The 21,546-nt window shown below is 40.6% G+C and overlaps 1 protein-coding gene across 2 annotated transcripts in view; it reads left to right on the top strand.

Annotated features, from left to right (window-relative positions):
* rnf166 (ring finger protein 166) overlaps positions 1 to 21,343 on the top strand; it is a 74,444-nt gene extending 53,101 nt beyond the window's left edge. For both annotated transcript variants that reach the window (XM_030070993.1, XM_030070994.1), the window contains exons 5-6: positions 14,773 to 14,880; positions 17,862 to 21,343. In XM_030070993.1, coding sequence (XP_029926853.1) covers positions 14,773 to 14,880; positions 17,862 to 17,927 — 174 coding nt within the window. In that variant the 3' untranslated portion in view covers positions 17,928 to 21,343. The remainder of the gene's footprint in view (positions 1 to 14,772; positions 14,881 to 17,861) is intronic.
* Positions 21,344 to 21,546: the final 203 nt, after the last annotated feature.

Here is a 21,546-nt window from a genome sequence, read left to right as displayed (position 1 = left end):
AAGCTAGTGTGCCTAGTTTGTGGGATTGTGCTCACAGTGATGAAAAAGGTCAATCTCGATTGTCATTACACCTCTAAGCATGTTAAACTGGACGAGTTGCAAGGACAAATGTGTTTGTATAGAGTTAATTCTCTTCGGGGGAGCTTGGATGCCCAACAAGCAGCTTTCACAAGACTTAACTCTGACAGGGACAGTGTTATGCAGGTGGTTCTGAGGTGAGTGAGCAAATAGCTAAGCTGAAACCTCATCCAGAAAGAGAATATGTGAAAGAGTAACTGTTTGTTTGGGACAACCTACCACTGTGAGCAGTTCTTGTCAAAACTGACTCTGGCAAAGACTCAGTTGCACTCAAGACTGACTGTCCCAAATCTGGAAAACAATTTGCAAATAGCAGCATCATTTGTGTAGCATCATCAATTGTGTAATTACTGTAATCCTGTAAGTATTAGGCGGTGGGCCGACAGGAGTTTTCGTGTTATCTAAATGATCCCCATCGCGGGAGGACCCAGTTTTTTGTTTACAACCTCTACAGTTATCAACAAATGCGAGAAAAATTGTTGCCACCCGCACCTCTTGCACATTTTTTTGTAGATCGATAACTTTGTTCGAGTTAGTATTTCCAGCAAAAAGCGCAGGCAGCTATGCTTGGGGTCCGACATGCGTGACGTATTGGCAGTTAGCATCCAATCGCGTACTTGGAAAAATGCCGGTGTTGACAGCAGAGAATGAATGTAGTTGATAGTGATTCAGACCCCCACCAAAAGCGATCCTCAGCAAGTAATAAAACCATTATTAAATCGTGTAGAAGAAATAATGCGTTCTTACGTTGTTGTGTAATCACAAATTACTTGAAATCGGGCTCCTACAAATGACAGCTTACGTTAGAGAAGAAAGTAAACAGAAGTTCTTACCTATATATCAGGGTTTCCCCCAGTGCTTTATAGGCCGCCAGGCTTTTCTTGACCCCCCCGCCAGGCTAAGTGTGGCTTGTTTATTTATTTTAAAGTTTGTTTGTTTTTTTTTTAATGCACCAGAAACAGTGATACCAAAGACGGTATATAGAGCTTTTAACCGCATCTCTATTTTCACTGGCTAACAGCAGCATACTGGCTTAGCTTGTCTATTCAGAGAGGAGGTATCACTCTGGCTTATTTCTCAATCTATGTTATCACAGGAGTATTTGATAAGCAATTTAGATTTTTAAAATAATAATAATTTAACATGTTAAATTATCAAGCTCCAATAATTTCAATATCAAGTCTATTGTATTGCTTTTTGACTTCATCTGTTAGGCTCTTGTCAAAAAGTATGAGTATAATATAATGGGGAAAAACTGACAAAAAAAAATCAGGCCACACGCTGGCTTGAGAAGGATGGACACATCATTCCTTTTACAGACACACGATGGGGAAAATTTATTAAATCAGTCTTTCTGTGGAAGGATCTCAATACAAGAGAGAGTCTTGTGGCTGAAGAGGCAATGAGGAGATTTCAGTTGGAGACTGATCAGGAGCCTGCTGCTATACCAACAAACACTGGCTATCACAGGGACTGCTACAGCCATTTTACCAACATCACCAAGATAAAACAAGCCCAAAAGAGAAGAGAAAAGGCAGTTTTATTTGAAAAAGAGTCTGTCGAAGAAGGTTGGTATCAATCATGGAATGAATGGTAATGTATGGATCTTCTCGACCACCTGATTCTGGAGAGAGGCGACTGCAGTGGACACTGTTGAGATGAAGAGAAGCAAAACATAATTAATTTTCTTACTCATTCCCATTACTTCATGATTTCAGAGTCCAATGAAGTTCTGATGAACATTTCAACAAAAAAGCCACCTGTAATCTACTTAATAGGCACAAAAGTAAAATCACATCTGTGGGAACAATTTAAGAAAAAGACATAAGCATGACTACCCCTTTTTCTGATACACAATTACTCTGTCAAATATTTCATATATTAATGATCTGTGATTAAGGTAAAAGTAATAACAGAAGAAAATGGAACATGTTGGATATAAAATTACATGTTAAGAGCCCTTACTCGTCCACTATAGGTTAACATTGACATTTTGGGTTACCATATACATACACACACATGGACAGACAGATTTTAAAATAGCCAAAAATAAAACTGATTGTTAACATTCAAATTTGCTATTATTACTACATAGTACATTAAATAGTGTCATATGTAGGGTCCTAAAATATCTTTTGTCAATCAAACAATTTTGACCAGCCACTCAATAGATCACTTTTTCTGGTCTGATTATATGAAGGAGTTTAGACTTGTTCAGAAAAACATTTTGGTAATTTGCATCTACTCGCTGCTAAGTGCCATCACAGACTTGATATGATGCGAGTGAACACATCATGATATGTATCACTGACGTCCATAAAGGCTCACTCTGGTGATGGTGATGGTGATGGTGGTGATGAAGGGGTGTGGCTGGGGTGCATAGCCTCAAGCAAGTTGGAGCCTAAATCTATTATTCTGCTTGTTTTTTAGTGCTAGAGGTAGAAACAGAGGATGGTGAGGAAACACCGGCAAAGACACGGGCTCTAAAGTCACACACCAGTGACTTCACCACATCCAAAAGAGCACCACACCTGCTTCCAAAACAATGTTTAATTTGCAGAAAGGAGAAATACAAATATGAGACACACAGCCAGAAAAGAAATAAAGAAAAATTGACTCAGTGTGAAACACTCACCAGAGGAAAGTTGCTTCTTGCTGCTCAAGGGAGAAAAGATGAGCGTCTGCTTCTCCATATTCCAGACAGGGACTTAGTGGCCAGTGAAGCAAGTTACCACTTCACCTGCTTCAGAGACTACACTCGTTACCTGTCCAAGAGAGACAATGAAAAAACAGAAAGTAACCTGTATGACTGGCTATAAATACTTCTGTAAAACAGTAATTGAGAAGAGGCTTACAAATAAACGGGAGGTGCTTCGACTGTCAAAGTTGAATATGCTTTTTAAAGACACAGTTCAAGAGAGGGAGGGAGTTAACATTTGTACATACAAGGCTCACTCACTGAAGGCAAGACTACAGAAGTCACATCCTTTTCTGAAATTTCAGATTGATTGATGAGCTGCCACCACCTCCTCTTCCTCCTCATCTGAAGACAGTGAAGGAGAAACTCCTGGTACAAGTCAAGGTCAGCTAGATAATGCCACCATAACAACAGATGACTCTAGAATATTGTATCATGCAGCACTCATACCTAAGGACATAATCAGTAAGTCAGCGAAAACATCAAAAAAGCTTCCACGGCCTCCAACAGCAACTGACCTTACACTGGCAAATGCCTTGGATTTAGTGCCTCACCAACTGTTCAACTTTGTTACCGGGACTTCGGGAATTTCAGAGCAACCATCAGACAACGAACATGTTGAGGTCACTCTAGAGGAGCATTGTGTCATTACCAACGATTACCAACAGTGTAATCATTCAGCAGGCCATGTCTAGTGATTCTGCATCTTTACCTGATACATTGTCCAGACAGAGAACAAGGGAGTGGTCTGTCCATCCTCCTCCACCAAACCTTCTGACATACACACAAGGACAGAGGTCTGGACCACAGAATTGTGCGCTCAAGGTAGATCTGCAGGAGGACAAATACAGACATACCCAAACCATTGGAAGGAGGCTTGATGCTGCATTCTTCCTAAGTAAAGTGTCTGAGGCTCCACGGAAAGTGCTTCCTGGATGGACAGGGTTTAATATCATGTTGAAGCACGACAAAATACTGCCATCTACAAATATAGGCTACCTACCAGTCATTGATGCTAGCTCAACAGATCTCAACACTGTCCATTCCATCCTGAGCCGCTCCACTGCTATTGCTGACTGTCTGAAACAAACAGAAATGGTGTTAGTAATGGATCAAGCGATATATGCAAAGGCCCAAGAGACCCGTTGGCAGACAAGTACTTACTCAGAGAGACTTGTAATAAGGATAGGAGAGTTTCACACAGCTATGGCGTATCTTTCATGTATTGGGAAGATGTTTGATGCAGGCTTTCAGGATATTTTAATAGAATCTGAAGTTGTGGCTGCAGGTTCTATTGATGGAGTCACCACAGGCCATCACTTACTACTACGAGACTATTTACAGGTTATGCTGGTAAGCAGCTAGCCATAGCTAAGACATAGCTTAAGAAGATAAGAAAAAAGCAGCCGACACTTATCTCGCTAACGACATGTGCAGCCGGCCACGTGAACTAGCATTTTGCAAGTGGCCAACGCCGTTTAGCGCAGCTAACGCTATAATTTACTCTTACAAAACAAAACCATACCATTCAACAACATATCGTGCAACACAAATAATTTTTAAGCTTTCGAATTACGTTTATACTTAACCAATAATTGGATGTCTACAGATACATTATCATAAATTGTTTGCTTGGTTTATGAGACTACTTATGATTGATGTTTGGTAAGCGGCTAGCCACAGCTAATGACAAATAAGCAACTGACTATCTCACCTAGCTAGCGATGTATGCAGCCGGCTACGTGAAAAAGCACGAAGCTAGCGACGACCGCTGTTTATGGAAACTAACGCTATATTTACACTTAAAACATCACCATACCGTTCAACAAAATTGTAAAACACACAACTTCTGAATTTTTCAATTACGTTGATACTTACGTCCAAACGCCAGATAATGCCTGTGCTGTTTCGGTCACCTGTTGTCTCCCATGGAAAAGGTACGTCCCGTGTAGCTGTATCTGATTGGCCAGTGACATTTTTCCATCAGCGCTATTGGTTAGAATCGTGTAGTATGCTGCGGCGTTTGCCTGAAAATTTAACGAACTTTAAACTATGATTTTGGATTTAGGAACAAGTTGTTCAAGTGGCAACAAACGGATTATGATTAAGAATAAAACAATCTTTGCATCCTGAAAAATCCAGGTCCTCCCTCGATGGGGATCGTTATTTTTTAAAACTAAAGCAGATACGCGGTCTCGGCCCACCGCCTATATTAAGAATAGGTATTCAATATTGTAAGATTTTGGAAAAGCACTTGCGATTTTACAACTATTGTAATTGTAAATGAGGTAAGGTGGAAAGCTAGTTCTTTTGAGGTTTATGCAGGAAACAAGATGCTGTGTCTATCAGAACACAGGAATGACGACAGGAGATGAGGACTCTATCAGTAGATCTAATGGCTGTGGTACTTTATTGTGGCACTCAGTGTTGTAAACAGTTTCGGTAAATGATAATAAAAAATCACATTATACATAATTGCCATCTTGTTAATAATGTAATGTTATCACATAACAGAAATACACACACACACACACACACACACACATATGTGTGTGTGTGTGTGTGTGTGTGTGTGTGTGTACTAGAGATCGACCGATATGGCTTTTTCAGGGCCGATACCGATACCGATTATTAGTAGTCAAGGAGGCCAATAACTGATATTTGGAGCCGATATTCATTTGCAGTAAAAGTGAAAATATTGGCGTCAAAATTTTGATTAATACAAACACGAACACTTAACTTTGTTTAAATGCCTTTAGGCATTTGTTTATTAAACAGCTTTTCAAATTTGCAACATGTTAAAGTTTTTTTTTATTTTTTTTTTTTTATCTTAGACAATATTCATATTTGTTTTAAAATTCTAACAAAAAGTGCAGGGAGTTCCCAGGGTCAGCAGCATCATAAAGTTAACTGAAAATTTAAATGAATAAATAAATACATAGCTTCCTGAAGTTTTATGAAGTAAATAAAACAAAGTTGAATAAAATTTGCATAGAAATGTGAGTCTCAAATCAATTAATCAATTGAGCAGCACCAGATTGTGGTGCAAAACGCAGAGTTGTTCAGCTTGCTTTCCAGTTCAGTGTTAATTTTGGCAGACATTTTAATTTTAGTCTTAGTCATTGCTGTCCTTAATAGTTTTAGTCTAGTATTAGTCGATGAAAATTAAAAATATTTTAGTCTAGTTTAAGTCGTTAGTTTTAGTCATATATATATTTATATATACATTTTAGCCTAGTTTTAGTCAATAGTCTTTTTTTAGTCTTTGACCTGCATCATGTTGGCTTTTTTATAGTGGTGGGCAGGTGAAGCCTCATGAAGCACTGAGGCTTTCCTAACAATTGTGCCGAAAAAGATTCAAAGCTTCAAGGCTTCAGTGACGGTGACATCTGGTGGACAACTGAAGCCATAGCAACCTCTCAAGAGCACGACTGAAGCACTGACACTGTTTCAATCCTGTGTCAGCAATTAAAGTTCAGAAAAAAACTGCGTGGTCATTCAAGTGTTTTGTTCATTCATACCAAATAATGATTACATCGTCATTATACATAAGTGCAACTAACATCTTTATTAAAAGAAAAAAAAATAATATGCAGACACTCTCACCCTTATTCTTAAACACATTCCAGATTAACCCAAAGAATAAATCTAAATGATATGAAGGGTTAAATGTTGGTTAAGGATTTATTTAAAGCTTTAAGCTTTATTTAAAAACTGTACATAACAGGATCAGAGATCCTTCCTACTTTGCAAATGGTGGTCATGGTGTTTGAACTCAGAAACATTGTTGTTTTTTTTAACTGTTTTATTCCAGTGTTTTTAAGGAATACCTTTAAAGATAATGGTTTGTCATTTGGGGACTTGTATGGTCGATTTGGAATGATTATTCACAGAAGCACACAAGTTATTTGTCTTCACAGATTTTTATTTAGAAATAAGAGTTTTTCCACTGTGGCAGGCTTCAGTCTGCTCCTCTTCTGGCTCACCAGCTCCCCAGCTTTGGAAAAAATCCTTTCGCAGGGAACAGATGATGCTGGGATGCACAGATATTTGCACGCAAGTTTCCACAGCGTAGGACAGGGCTATTCAATTACAAATTCAGTTGGGCCAGATTTTTAACCAAGACCTTAAGCTGGGCCAGACATTTTCCAGACATTTAAAACGGCGGTTTTCATCGTCAATTTTTCGTTTAAGGGTTGAAAAAGACATACTTTTGAGCCGCTAGCATCAGTAACTTTCAAAACAACGCGCTGCAGTGTGAGTTGGTTGTGTGTTGCTAGGCAACGTGGAGTGTTGCATTCACTTTCTGAACTACTGCAGGGATTTCGAGTTCATTCTCGCGAATGTTTTTCTCTGCTTTTTTGGTTGAACCACGAGCTGGGCCACTCGGGAATTGCTTCTGGGCCGCATGTGGCCCGCGGGCCGCCAATTGAATAGGCCTGGCGTAGGATATAAGGTCCTGCGTGCCACCCAGTATTTCAGGGGATCCTCTGTTCTTGCCAGAATTTGTTCTTTCAAGTACCTATGACACAAGAAGACAAGAATGACTAAGACATTGAATGACTGAATAAAACAACTGATGTTTCAGCAGTAATCAACATGCATACCTCTGGATCTCCACTGTAGCGCTGGCAGATGCACTGCTGGTGTGTTGCTGAGACTCTACATAGTTGTCCAGTAAAGCCCACAAGTTGTACTGGTCTTCACCAGCACTGGCAGATGTTGTTGCAGTCTCCACTGGCACATCTTCTGCTGACCCATCAATAAGACTGGCACACTCTCGTGTCAGCCTTTCAACAGCAGCCTGAGCATTGCTTGGATTTGTAAAGCCAGCCTGTTTGAACCGTGGATCCAAGATGGTGGCCACACACAGGGAGTTCACCTTTTCCAAGCCACTGAATTTTTCACTCAGATTATTTCTCAGGTGGTTGGCAAGAGTGGCACCAACACAAGGAGCCATTTGGGCACATTCTGCAGAAATTACATGTCTCAGCATTTTGGCAATAGGAATCGCCTTTGACCCTGACACTCTCCTTTCCTCAGACAGCTCAACAGTTGCCTGGTAGAATGGCCTTAAAACTGTCAGGCACTGGTTAATTGCTGCATAGTCATCAGCAGTGAAAGGCACTATGTCAGTGCTAAGGGATGCTAGGGCTGCCCCTAATGGTTCTCTCTGCTCATAAAGCCTATGAAGCATGGCATAAGTGCTGTTCCATCTTGTTTCCACCTCTTGGACAAGCTTTTTTTGTGGCATGCCCATATTTACCTGAATAGAGCACAACTTTTCTTTTGCTTTTGAACTGGACTTGAAGTGTCCCACTATTTTGCGGGCCCTACTGCGCATGTTTTCCAGCTCAGAAGTCTGACAGAGTGATTTTTTAACAATCAGATTCAGCATGTGGGCAAAGCAATAAATATGTCTAACATTCAGCTGATTAACACTTGCCACAATATTGTGAGCCCCATCAGTAACCATCCCACAGACCTTTTCAGTGATTCCCCACTCAGTCATCAAATTTGCAATAGCATCTGCAATATTAGCTGCTGTGTGGGTCAGAGGAAAATACTGCACACCTAAAAGCACAGTAGCCAGATCTAGGCTGTCTGACACATAATGGCAAGTGACACCAAGGTATGCATCCATGTTGACTGATGTCCACATGTCAGCAGTCAAACTCACAGCTGAAGCCTGCTTAATTTCTGCCAAGGCCTTCTCTTTGGTTACGGTGTACCTTGCTTCTACCATTGCCTTTACAGTTTTGCGGCTTGGAATGGAGTAGGATGGGTCCAGGATTTGAATTAAATTTCTGAACCCTTCATCCTCAACGATAGAAAAAGGCTGACTATCTTTAACTATCATGTCCACCAAGGCCTCATCCAGCTTCTGTTTTCTGGACACTGTGTGGGAGAAAGGTTGCTATATGAACATGATACACAACATCTACAGTAAACAGACACACACAAACAGTATATATATACGTATATTAGCTTACTGTCAGGATTTCTAGTGTTGACAGGGTCACTGGTTTGCTGGGCATGACTGTCATCATGCCTGGCACGCAAGTGTCTCAGCATAGATGAGGTGTTGTTGTTATAAGACAACTCTTGTGTGCAGAGCAAACACCGCACCTACAAGTAATTGTAATTTTGAGACCCATTTAAAAATGAAAAATACAATTAAATAATGGAAACATAAAATGTAGGCCATAAACTGCAATATACCTTATTTGGTGGTATGAGATCAAAATGATCCCAAACTTTTGAACGTCGTTTACTACTCGCCATGAAAACTGCCAAAATACATCAATTCTCTCCAAACACTCTCCAAATCTCTATCTCCTCACAACCTCATTTTGAAGAATAATGATCCATCTTATATAGCTGGCATGGCGCCAAACCATTCAAATCTGTCAAACCTGTCAAGCTGTCATTGGCTCAGAATGCATTGAAACACTATGAGTCACAGAAAAGTACTGAAAGACTATGAGCCAATGAAAGCTTCGAAACATTTTGAAGCAACGAAGCGTGAAGTGATGCAGCGATGACGTTCGAAGCTTCAAACGTCATCGGTCACGTGCCACTAGTGTTTGATACAAGCTCCGACACAGCTGCTCGGAATCACTTCGCTTCAGGAGGAGTGACACAAGCTCCGAAGCCTCGGTATCATTTGCCCATCACTACTTTTTTATTGAACAATATGTTAAATTATTATTATTATTTTAAAAATGTAAATTGCTTATCAAACAGACCTAACAATTCAGCTACCAATGAATGAGCAGTAGCCTAGTATGCATGTGATAACATAGATTGAAAAATAAGCCGAAGTGATACCTCTTCTATGAATAGACAAGCTAAGCCAGTGTGCTGCTGTTAGTCAGTGAAAATAGACCGGAGTGGCAACTCTTCACTTTGTTACACAATCCATGTCAGTGCGGTGCTGTTTTAACTTTGTTCTCACCACGCTATGCTTCAGACAGCGCCGGTGGGTGTGTGCTCCTCAGTCACTCACACACACACACACACACACACACACACACAGACCCCGGCATGAGCACACAGCAGCGCAGTAGGAGAAAAGCTAACGCGCATCCAATGAATGCACTTTTTGGATTGTAATTTAAAAGTCTATGACGAAAAAGAAAAATGTCCCGGTTCTCCCGACAAACAGTCCGGGCCTGTCTTACACCATTGGACGATATGCAGCGTTGCGTTCAAATGCAACTCCAAAAAGGAGGACAAATAAGCATCCGGCTTGAGACTGCGCCGGACGCCGGACAAGGCATTTAAATTCCGGACTATCCGGCCTAAATCCGGACGTATGGCCACCCTACTTGTATATCAGCTGTGTTCGCCTGTATATCAGCTGTGTTCGCCAACACCAGTCGCGGTCGCTACCGCGGTGTGAGTTCTGCAAACTGGTCTCTCTCCTCCTCCTGTGTTCAACTGTTGCGCCTGCACTTGCCGCAGCTGTTACTCTGTATAGATCAACATGCCCTCAAAAGATTCGCTGATTGGATTTCTTCCCAATTTGTCCCACAGAAAGGGGAGTTCTGACTGGATCTCTTCTCCGTTCGTCCATCCCTAACATTTTCCTCTCGTTTTTATTAGTTGACTAAAGAGTCAGTTATATTTCGTCACAGTCTTCGTCATCATATCTGACTTTTTATTTAGTTTTTAATTCGTTTTCGTCCGTGAAAAAGGTTCGTTGACGAATGTTTTTCGTTATAGTCTTCGTCAACAAAATTAACACTGCTCCAGTGAGACGGCTTCTCTTTGTCTCATAAATTGCAGATGCAAATTCCACTCGGCAAAACTTTTTCTCCTCTCCGCCGTGTGTGTGAGCACTGTGCATGCACAGCTTTCACTGTTGATTGGCTGTTACCCGTGCCGTGGCTCTGCATGTAACCAATCAGATGGTGCTGTGGGTGGGACTATGCTGGAGACAGAGAAGTGACTGCAGACAGAGAGGCGCAGCTGCATCAGAGCCAAAATAACCCAGTTTTAAATTGATCTCTTATCGGCCGTTGGATTAAAAAAAAAAAGGCCAATGCAGATATGGGTCAAATTGCCAAATATCAGCGCCGATAATTGGCCCGGCCGATAATCGGTCGATCCCTAGTATATACACCATCTTCTGTGCATAAAAAAACACAATAATTACAATCAAACCAACATCCATACATTCTAACCATAAACATAAGAAATCCAATCGAATAGCACCATCTACTGGTTAAACCGAACATTAAATAAACACTCACACATGGCGCACATGTCGGCTCCCCTGCCGAGCAATTAACACAATATATATTTAAGAAACGGCACTTATGTTACGCATCCACTTGAACACTCGGAGCACCACAACAAAGCACACCTCCAGACAAAAATACAACCTTTCCAAAGGCAAAAAACAGGAAAAGTCCCCACAGGTATACTAAGTGAAAAGAAGGAGAGAGGAAAAAGTCCATCGACTTAGCTAAAGGCGGTGCCGCTAATTAACTACTACAGGTCAATAACATCAATTGCCTTAGATGAGGAAGAAGGAAACTATGAACACTTCCTATGAAATCTTCAGAATAAAAGCCTTTATAATTAATTAATACGCTGGATAACTTCAATTAAAAGCCAACTCCAAATTAAATTGAGTCCCCTTCATCGGCCAGGTGTGGCTTCACATTCTGACAAATCAACATTCCTCTCTCTTAAGCCAGGGTACATCAAATATTCAAATCAAATCAAATTTTCCAGTATATGTGGAAAAGCAAATAAAACCAGGCCCTGAATAGATACAAGTCGAAAAATGCATGCTGGTTGCTTTTGATGATTAAAGCAAATAAAACCCCAGGCAAATATATTTAGTCATCATCATTCATTTTCAGCCTCTTATCCAGAGCCACATTGTTCCTCTTGAATCCGAGGTTCAACAGTCAGCTGGGGTTTCCTTTCCAGCACTCTGGAGTAAGCTTTCTCAGGGATGCTGAGCAATGTGATACCCTGATAGTTGGAGCACCCTCTCTGGTCCCCCTTTTTAAAAATAGGGACCACCACCCATCTGCCACTCCCAGGGCATTGTCCCCAACCTCCACAGGACATTGAAGAGACATGTCAGCCATGACAGTCCAACAACATTCAGAGGCTTCAGCAGTTCAGGCAGATTTGTCCACTCCCAGTGTCTTGCCACTATGGAGTTTCCCAACCACCTCAGCGACCTCTGCCAGGCAAATCGGGTCAACCCCAACCATCCATTCCCCACAAATCCTCCGGCCCTGCTTTATCAGTGGGGGGCATGTCAGTCAGGTTTGGGAGCTCCTCAAAGTGTTCCTTCCACTGCCTGATCACATCATCAGTTGACATCAGGACCTCCCCATCCCTGCTGAGTACAGCCTGGATGAAGCCCTGCCTGCCCCTCCTGAGTCGCTTGACGGTTTTCCAGAACTTCTTTGAGGCCAACCAAAAGTACTTCTTCATGGCTTCCCCAAACTCCTCCCATACCAGGGTTTTTGTTTACACGACCACTATCACTGCAGCCCTTTTGGCCTGCTGGTGCCTCACAGCCAATTCCAGAGTCCCTCGTGCTAGTCAAGCCCAGAAGGCCTCCTTCTTCAGCTTGACAGCCTCTCTCACCAATGGTGTCCACCACTGGGTTACTACTGCAACAGGCAAAGCCAACTATCTGCTCCAAGCTGCCGCTTCAACAAAGGAAGTTTTGAACAGGGTCCATTTAGACTGCTTGTCCCCAGCCTCTCCCTTGAGATCAGGGAGAAGCTCCTCCAGAGGTGCATTGCAGTCACCCAGTAGAACAACAGAGGCCCATATGGTGGCTTCGCTAGGAGACTTCCCAGTGCCTCTAGGAAAACTGTATACTCCGAGCTGCCGCTCAGTGTGTTAAGCCATCATGGCAATCAGAGCATTCCCCCCAGCTACCCAGTGGTGCAGGGAAGTGACCTTCTCATCCACCGGGAAAAACTCCAAAACAGTGGCACTCAGTCAGGGGCTAACGAGTAACCCCACACCTGCCTACCTGCTCCAGAGCCAAAGCTGTGCATAGGAGTGAGCCCATCTATATTTAGTTGGTATCCTTCCACTTCCCGCACAAACTCTGGCTCCTTCCCCCCCTGGGCGAGGTGACATTCCACACACCAAAAGTCAGTTTCCGTACCATAGGTCCAGTATACCGGGGCCTCCATCCACACCCGTGTGGCATCCCACCCAGCCCCTACTACTCCTCCTCTTGCAGATGATGAGTCCACATGAGCACAGCCCCATGTGACTCTTTCAGGCTGGACCAGCCAGACTCTGTGGCTGGTCTGGCTACCTCGCCTGTGAGCCCCCAATTTCTTTTTGGTGGAAATGGTCAGGGTTCAGATGTAGGTTCACAAACAACAATGGAATCAGGGTCATTTGAAAGTAGTGTTGCAAAATTCCCGGAATTTTCAAAGTCGGAAAATTTCCATGGGAATCTTTGGAAATTAACGGGAATAAATGGGAATAAACGGGAATTTTCAGGGAATTTTCGGAAATTTATATTAACTGCATTCACCTGGTCATACACATGTATACATAATAAACATTTTGGTTTGTTATAAGCAGATATGCCTGCAAACATTACATTATAATGAATTTCCAGGGAATTTTCGGGAATTTTCATAACTGGCAATGAGACTTTTACATCGCTGTGGAGGAATTTTGGCCCACTCCTCTTTACAGAAATGTTTTAATTCAGCCAAATTGGAGGGTTTCCAAGCATGAAAGGCCTGTTTAAGGTCATGCCACAGTATCTCAATTGGATTAAATTCTGGACTTTGACTAGGCCACTCCAAAACCTTCATTTTGTTTATTTTTTAAGATGTTCAGAGGTGGACTTGCTGGTGCGTTTTAACCCAAGTGCGCTTGAGGTTGTTTGAGGTCATGAACTGATGGCCGGACATTGTCCTTCAGGATTTTCTGGTAGAGAGCAGAATTCATGGTTCCATCAATTATGGCAAGTTGTCCAGGTCCTGAAGCAGCAAAGTAGCCCCAGACCATCACACTACCACCACCATGTTTGACTGTTGGTATGATGTTATTTTCATTAAATGCTGTTAGTTTCATGTCAGATGTAACAGGATGCACACCTTCCAGAAAGTTCAACCTTTGTGTCGTCAGTCGACAGAAAATTTTCCCAAAAGTCTTGGGGATCATCAAGATGTTTTTTTTGGCAAATGTGAGTTCAAGGTTCAAGTTTTCACCATTTGTGTATAATGGCTCTCACTATGGTTCACTGGAGTCAAAAAGCCTTAGAAGTGGCAATTACTTTTTCACATAGGGCCAGGTAGGTTTTGATAGCCTTTTTCCCTTAATAAACGAAATCATCATTTAAAAACTGTATTTTATATTTACTCGGGTTATCTTTGTCTAATATCAGAATTTGTTTGATGATCTGAAACATTTAAGTGTGACAAATATGCAAAAAAATAAGAAATCAGGAATGAGGAAAATACTTTTTCACAGCACTATGTCCCCCTCAGCAACTAAAAAAAGTGGTGATATTGATGCTGACATTCATTTTATTGATTATTGTTTATTTTTTCCCCATTCACCTTAAGTTAACAACAACAAAAATGAAAATTTCCAAATTTCCCAAGCTTAAATTTCCATTGAAACTTTTTAAACACCTCATTCAAATGGATAACAAGAAAAAAAAAGAAAATTCCCAAAATTCCCGAGCTGAATATTCCTGGGAATTTTCGGAAGAATTGGAAAAAGTGTGAAAGCAAAAATCTCCTGAAAATTTCCAATATTCCAGGGTGAAAATTCCCACAGGAATGTTCGAAAACTTTCCAGGAAATTTACCGGAAACTTTCTATCCCTTTGCAACACTATTTGAAAGATTAGACAAAACTTTACTGGTCTGAAATGCTGCCAGCCTCAAGCTATGAGAACAACTTGGCCATTTGGACACAAACCAAAATTGTGTGTGTGTGTGTGTGTGTGTGTGTGTGTGTGTGTGTGTGTATCAGGTATGTCCAGTGTGTTCAGCTATGCCATGGGGAGACCCCAGCTATAAGAGCTCCAACTTCCTCCAACATCTCCTCCACAGACACAAGTTCTCCTATGACACTTTTGTGGTGAGTGGGATGGCGTGTTGTTACATGTTTATGGGGTCCAGTGTTTTATGTCCTTTATATCTTTGTGTTTTTCCTTATTTATATCTTCTGACAGTTACCTTCAAATGAACACACTGGCCAGTCTTCCCAATAGTGGTGATGTAACAGCCATTCAAACTTCAAAAAATTATTTTGTCATGGGATGACAGCACATCACTAATTCTTGGGAATTTGGATAAATCATGTCCCACTAAGAAAAATGCTATTTCTGTTGGAAATTTACAACATTTTAATGAATAAAAAGAATCAAGGGCATAATCAGGGGGTCCTTTGCATATTTGTCAGGTTCCTTCATAGGTTTATTTTAAATTTTCATTAATTTAATGATAATATGTTGGCCCATGGCCTACAAAACCAGTTGTCCTCGGATAGGAGATAATCATTTCAACTTCATTTAAAACAACAAAAAGTAATAATTTCATTGAATAATATCTTAACCACATGAAAGAGTACATCATAAGATAAGATAAGATAAGATAAGATATTCCTTTATTAATATGTATTAAAAACTACAAACGATGAGTTTTGAACAATATTTACTATTATTTTGTGGTTGCTCAAAATGTGTCCCACATATTCGTCACCACCGTTAGATATTTATTTAAAAAAAAAAAAAAAAAAAAAACTCTACAAATACAAGGTCAATTATATCCCTGAGGACCCCTTTTCAAACCTTCAGCTCTACTACATGCTTCAAGACCGCTCAGGCTCCTGGAAGTTTGCTATTTTCTCTCAAATCTCTTCATATTTTTGGACACTGCTACTGTCACAACCATAACATGTCAACACCGTCTCTTTTGTATAAAAAATATTAGATTAGATTATGGAATAAATGTATACTTTTTAAGAAGAGGTCTGATGCAGGAAGCAACAGGGGGAAAACAAGATGGCTAATGTGAACAACTCATGCTTATCATGTGAAAGAGCAGGTTTTTGTCTCCACCATCAGACGTCACCACCGTCAGGTTTTCTGTCTGATGGTGATGATTGAAGTCTGAAAAATGCTTATATCAGTGCTCAGGATTGTTATTTTTTGTACCAAATAGTTAAATAAAGTTGTTAAGCAAGAAGCCATTGACTTGAGTGGTATAAATTTTGGAATTGTATGTTGTAATGAAGCCACTGTCACCACCGTCAGATTAGTGTCACCACCGTCAGAGGCTGTTATATTTGTTTTAAATGAATATGTTTACAATATGTTTATTTGGTGCTGTTGAGTTATTAAAGTATAGTCTCTTTTAATACAAAATATGTTTTTCAAATAAAAAAAAAAACATTACGGTGACGGTGTTGACAAAAACAAAGTAGCCTAATAACTGGGAAAACGCCTGTTTTATGAAAAAAATGCAAAATGAGGAGGTTGCACCGGTACATTGCTGAACAGCCAAGACCTTGGCCTATGATGATATACCTTCAGATTTTGTAATTTAACTCACTTTTTTTTTTTTTCAAAATTAAAACCTGTTTTATCCAAATTCCCAAGAATCAGTGACATGTCAGTGAAATGTTTTGGACACAGCTATCAAGTGAAAATGATGAAATCCATCAATCTGTTGCTTTACCCAAAAGTGTAAAATTTGTAATTATTCCCTCTAAATATGTGCACTCCATTATATAAAGGTTTGAGCCCACTGTGTCTATATTTGCCCTACTGTCAATTGTATAATATTTGACTATTCCCAAAGAATATCTAATATTCTTTGGGGCCTTCTTAAGGGCCTTCTTCATTCATTGGAAAATTTGAAAAATACATATTTTGAAATATAATGTCTGCTGCAATTAAATGTGACAAAAAACTTCACAACTTTTGGTGAAACTACATAGAAGATACAAATGAGTGAGCAGAGAATTATGCTGCAGGCAGCCATTTTGACAGTAAATTTATTCTATTTTTAAAATTTCTTCACTGCCACTTTTGGGCAAATAGATTCCACAGATCAAATCCTGGATGGTGCAACCATGACGTGACACTAATACAACTATGTATGGCATCTGGTTTATGTGAAGACTCTGGGAAGGTTAAGAAACATAAAATGTCATCCCTTTTCCCAGTTTGCCTTGTAACTAGGCAGCTGTGGTGATCCTCACATGCAACCCCACTGTGTTGTTTAACTGGCCATTTTTCCACCTGACATTAACATTTGTTCTGGGTGATCCAGTCAGAAGTTAACCAGCACTGAGTAGTGGAAACAATGTATACCCAGTGCATCCTCAAAGCATCTTGAGATCTATTCACTCAGGCTAAATTCAGATTTTCCTTTCTTCCTTTCCGCACCACCTTTCCTCTTTTTTTCCACAGATTTGGGGAATTCATTTATTAACTTCAATTCAATCACGCAACCTTTTCTTCCGCCTCCTCACGTCTCCTCCACAGTCAGACACACACATGCAAGTCGCCATACCCCCTCCTCAACATGCTGCCTGTATTTACAACGTACTCAGACTGTTGGGGCAGTTGTTAATCAAAACAAACTAATCACGTTTTGATCTCTTCACAGGCTGCTGGCCTCTGATTGGCCTGGCCTGTCTCTTTTTTTAAAAAAAAAAAAGCTGAGACACGCGAGGCCAGCCGAAGCGGACCAGCCTGACAGCTGATTGGCCTGGCCGGCAACCTGTCTTCAAAAAAAAAAACTTCCTTTTTTTTGCGCTTAGGGAATTCTCCCGGTTCTCCCAATGTATGATCCGGGCCTGTCTATTTGTCTTTACAAGCCAGCTGCGCAGGGGAGTGACAAGGGAAAAACTGTATTTGCGACTGTGATGCAAAACACTACCAAGGGACTCTGAAATACTTTTAAAGAACTCATCAAAACAAAATCAAGTTTCAAATTCTAATCCTAATAGCTTTAAATAATAGGTGGCCTGTGTAAGATGTTTAATTAAATTAACCATCATCTATGGTAAATATTATCTAACATCTTTTTTGTTTCCTACTTGTGTTTCAGGACTACAGCATTGATGAAGAGGCAGCACTGCAAGCAGCCCTGGCACTGTCCCTAGCTGAAAATTGACATAACATAATTGCACCATCACAATCCTGTTAAACTGTTAACACCCACGTCGCCATTTACTCTGCCATCACCTGACTCTTTCTGCCCTGCTGCTGTTCCTTGATGGCTGAAAATATATGATCCAGTCAACAAATACAACGTAACCCAGTGTGTTTTAGACTTTCTCTACACAGAGACCAAGATCACGCAAAGTTTCCTCAGTTTTCTAGTGATCTAATGAAAATCTCAATTCCCTCTCACCATGCAAAAAGGAGGAGGTTTCTGCCAATGCCAAGTATTTGTTTCTGGCGTAGGTAGCAGTGCAGTCTGTACATGGTATTTGTCCCCAGCAGTGAAGTGCATGAAAAGGCGAAAAGGGATTTTTTTTTTTTTTTTTTTTTTTTTTTTACTTAAGGTGTCCCTTGGGCAAAGTCCTGGCCTCCTGAAGTATTGAAATAGGTACTTACAGCAAGTTTTCTGGGGTCACAAAAATAAAAAGTTTTGCTCCTCAAAACAACATGTATTCTAAACAGTAATAAATTTCCATCACAAAACCAATTCCGAGAAAAAAGTCAGACTTAACAATCACTCGGCATCATTTGCACTCCATCAGTATCAGTGTGCACTCCCACCTGGTGATGGCCGTATCAGTTCTGTCAGCTGTTTCAAAGCAAATGTGCTTGGATAGCATGACCTGAGAGAGCTAGACATGGAAAGACAAGTGTATTGTCAGAGAAGAAAAACAAAAATCGTGCAGACTTATGATTTTCCTGGCTGTAGTAACAAAAACCTGCCAGAAAAACTTTGTGTCTGTAGTGCACATTGCAGCAAACAGGATTATGTCCCCACACGGCCAGAACAGAGGAAACGTGTTGAAGAGCTCTCCTGTACCAGCCCTCCAGGTAAGAAAACCAGCTACTAGCTAATAAGATGGCCTACTGCCTGGTTGGAAGGCAACCAACGTTACAGTTTGGTTGAAGTGGCTATCAAGGATCAACTGGTATGACCAGCTTATCACACAGAATCGTCAGACTAGTGAAGCCTCTACACAATATAACATTATATGATGGCCATTATTATTATTGTCTGCTTCAATGTGAAACTGTAATTGTTATAGGCTAGTCAGGATAACCAACATAAAAGATAGTCAAGAATTTCTGTTGTCATCATTGTAGGTCAAACCTATTGTGTTACTTCAGAGCGCCCCTCAGTTTTTAAGAGACCGCTCTGAGAGCTGTATGTCCAGATCTTGCTGTCATAGAAACAAAACCCACACCTAATAAAAAAAATAAACTAAAAAAAAAAACATGCCGTGTCTGATGAGTCAGTGGATTGAGAACCTCTGCTGCTCTTTTACATCAGAAAAAAAACATTATGTCAATACAAGTGATTGTGAAGTCTGACTTATTCCCAGAGTTGGTTTTGTTGACAGAAATGTATTACTACTTTGAATGCATTTTGTTTTAAGAAGCAGAGCTTTTTATTTTTGTGACCCCAGCAAACTAGCCGGAAGTACCTATTTCAATACTTCAGGAGGCCAGAACTTTGCCCAAGGGACACCTTAAGTAAAAAAAAAAAAATCCCTTTTCATGCACTACACTGCTCGGGAGGATTTCATACAACTTCATGTCCAAAAATGCAAACCATTCCTTTACATTTATAAAACAGGGGCAATGTTAAATCAGCTTTTTGCTGACCCATCCAGGCCTGTCAATATGAAAAATACCATGTTGTGAATGAAGTAAGTGGACCTCTAAGCAGAGAGGCTTTAGACTGGATGCTCTGCAGCCACAGTTCCAAACGTCATACATGCATCTCAGTAGACACCTATGGACTGACGCAGCATGAAGGGCTAACTCCATGGAAACAGACATCTGTCTGGGAGTTTGAAGCATCCTGAAATCATACTAATAGGATTTCTCACAACAAATTCCAGTGATGGCCCAGGCATTCAGTTCTCTCATACTCAATGTGTAAGTGTATTGAAGACATAGTCTGACCGCTTGCACACTCAGCAAGTAAATGATGGTGATGTGTTGCTGTTCAGACAAATTGTGGGTGGTGCAAGAGGCTTTGATTGCATCTGGTCTGCAGATACAAAGTTTTGAACAGTCAGATCATGTAGTTTTTGCTGCTTTGATTTTGATTTGATTTTTGCTTTGCTTACATTACACTGTTTTGATGAGTTAACAGTACTAGTTACCAAGCTATTTAGTTAGCAACAATCAAATATAAACAGAAAAAGCTTCAGAGCTTCAGAGCTTACAGGCACCCACAGCAGATGCAACTGTTCTCCAAACATCAGACATTTATTCTTGCAGTCTTTCAAATAAAAGTTGTGAACTTGGAAGCTCTGATGGGCTTTTATCAACTTCTTGCCAGTTTTTCACTGGTTATGATGAGCAGTTCATGAAGCTAAGTCACACTGGAATGGAGGCATGAAAGCACAGAAATGTGGTTAGCTGTCAGCAGCTGATGCCTGGAAAGGCTTCAGCCTTTGTAGACTGCTCATACATTATCATACATTTGCCTGGTCTCCGAAATTTGTGTGTTTCACATGACATCACTGTGTGTGCATGGCAGCATATTAGGGACTGTGACAACATACTTAGCAAATACCAATGGGAAATTTTTTATGTTATCCCCCCAAAAAATCTGGAGAAAGTAAGAAACAATTGTCAAACATGCCTATTGTACATTACTGTTGACTGTCCTCTGCTGAATTTTACAATGTCAGGGTCGAAGTAGTTTGACTTTTGACTACCTTTTACACCACGGCTCCCAGAAAGTTGACTCAGCCATACCTAAGATAGGCTTTCCAAGCAGACACTAGCTTTAAATGGGTCTCTACCTGTTTTACACATTATAGCCTATTGCAAACTGTTTACCGTCTTTTGTTGAATCTAACATTGCAGCGTGGTCATGATCACTTTATTTTTTAATGAACTGGATAGAAAGGTAAAGACTACACAGCTAATGAGTGCAGATCATTTGTGCTTCACTCTTCACTTGGAATCTTTGCGTGGTGGAATGCCCAGTGTTTGTTTAACTGTATAACAACTGCAAAAAGTGGCTGTTTTGATGTGTCTTTGACTTAGGCTGATTTTGATTAATTGAGGAGTGGCCTGAATGATTTTGTGAATCAAACTAATTTGATCTTGTGAGACCATGTGGCTTTGCTAGGCTATAATTTCCATTGTGTACTTTTTTGTTTTGTCTATGGTGCTTATAGTGCTTGAACTGTTTTTAAAAAAAATTGACTGGTAGTGTATTCCACTACTGGAGCCAGTAAAAAAGAACACCCAAACAAAATCTGAGCTATTGTGAAAACTAGCTAACACAGTAGCGGTTTTAGGCATGTGTGAAGCGGGCAGCCACCCGGGGCGTCATTTTTTCATGTCATGTGGGGGGCGGCACGAGGGCAAAAAAAAAAAAAATCATCAGCGCTGCAAAGCAGTTTTCTATTACCATATTCATCTGAATATAAGACGATATTTTTTCCATTGAAAATGCCCTGAAAAAACGCCCTCGTCTAATATTTTGGGTCTAAGCAAATACACGTGTTGTACTTGCATATGTAAACCAGTAGGTAGGCTCGCCTGATGCCGTGATTACCGGCGAAAGGCCGCATTGCGCAGTC

Source organism: Myripristis murdjan, chromosome 15, assembly GCF_902150065.1.
Source record: "Myripristis murdjan chromosome 15, fMyrMur1.1, whole genome shotgun sequence".
NCBI lineage: Eukaryota > Metazoa > Chordata > Actinopteri > Holocentriformes > Holocentridae > Myripristis > Myripristis murdjan.
The sequence above is the reverse complement of the archived record's forward strand: the minus strand, read 5'-3'. Positions and strand labels throughout refer to the sequence as shown.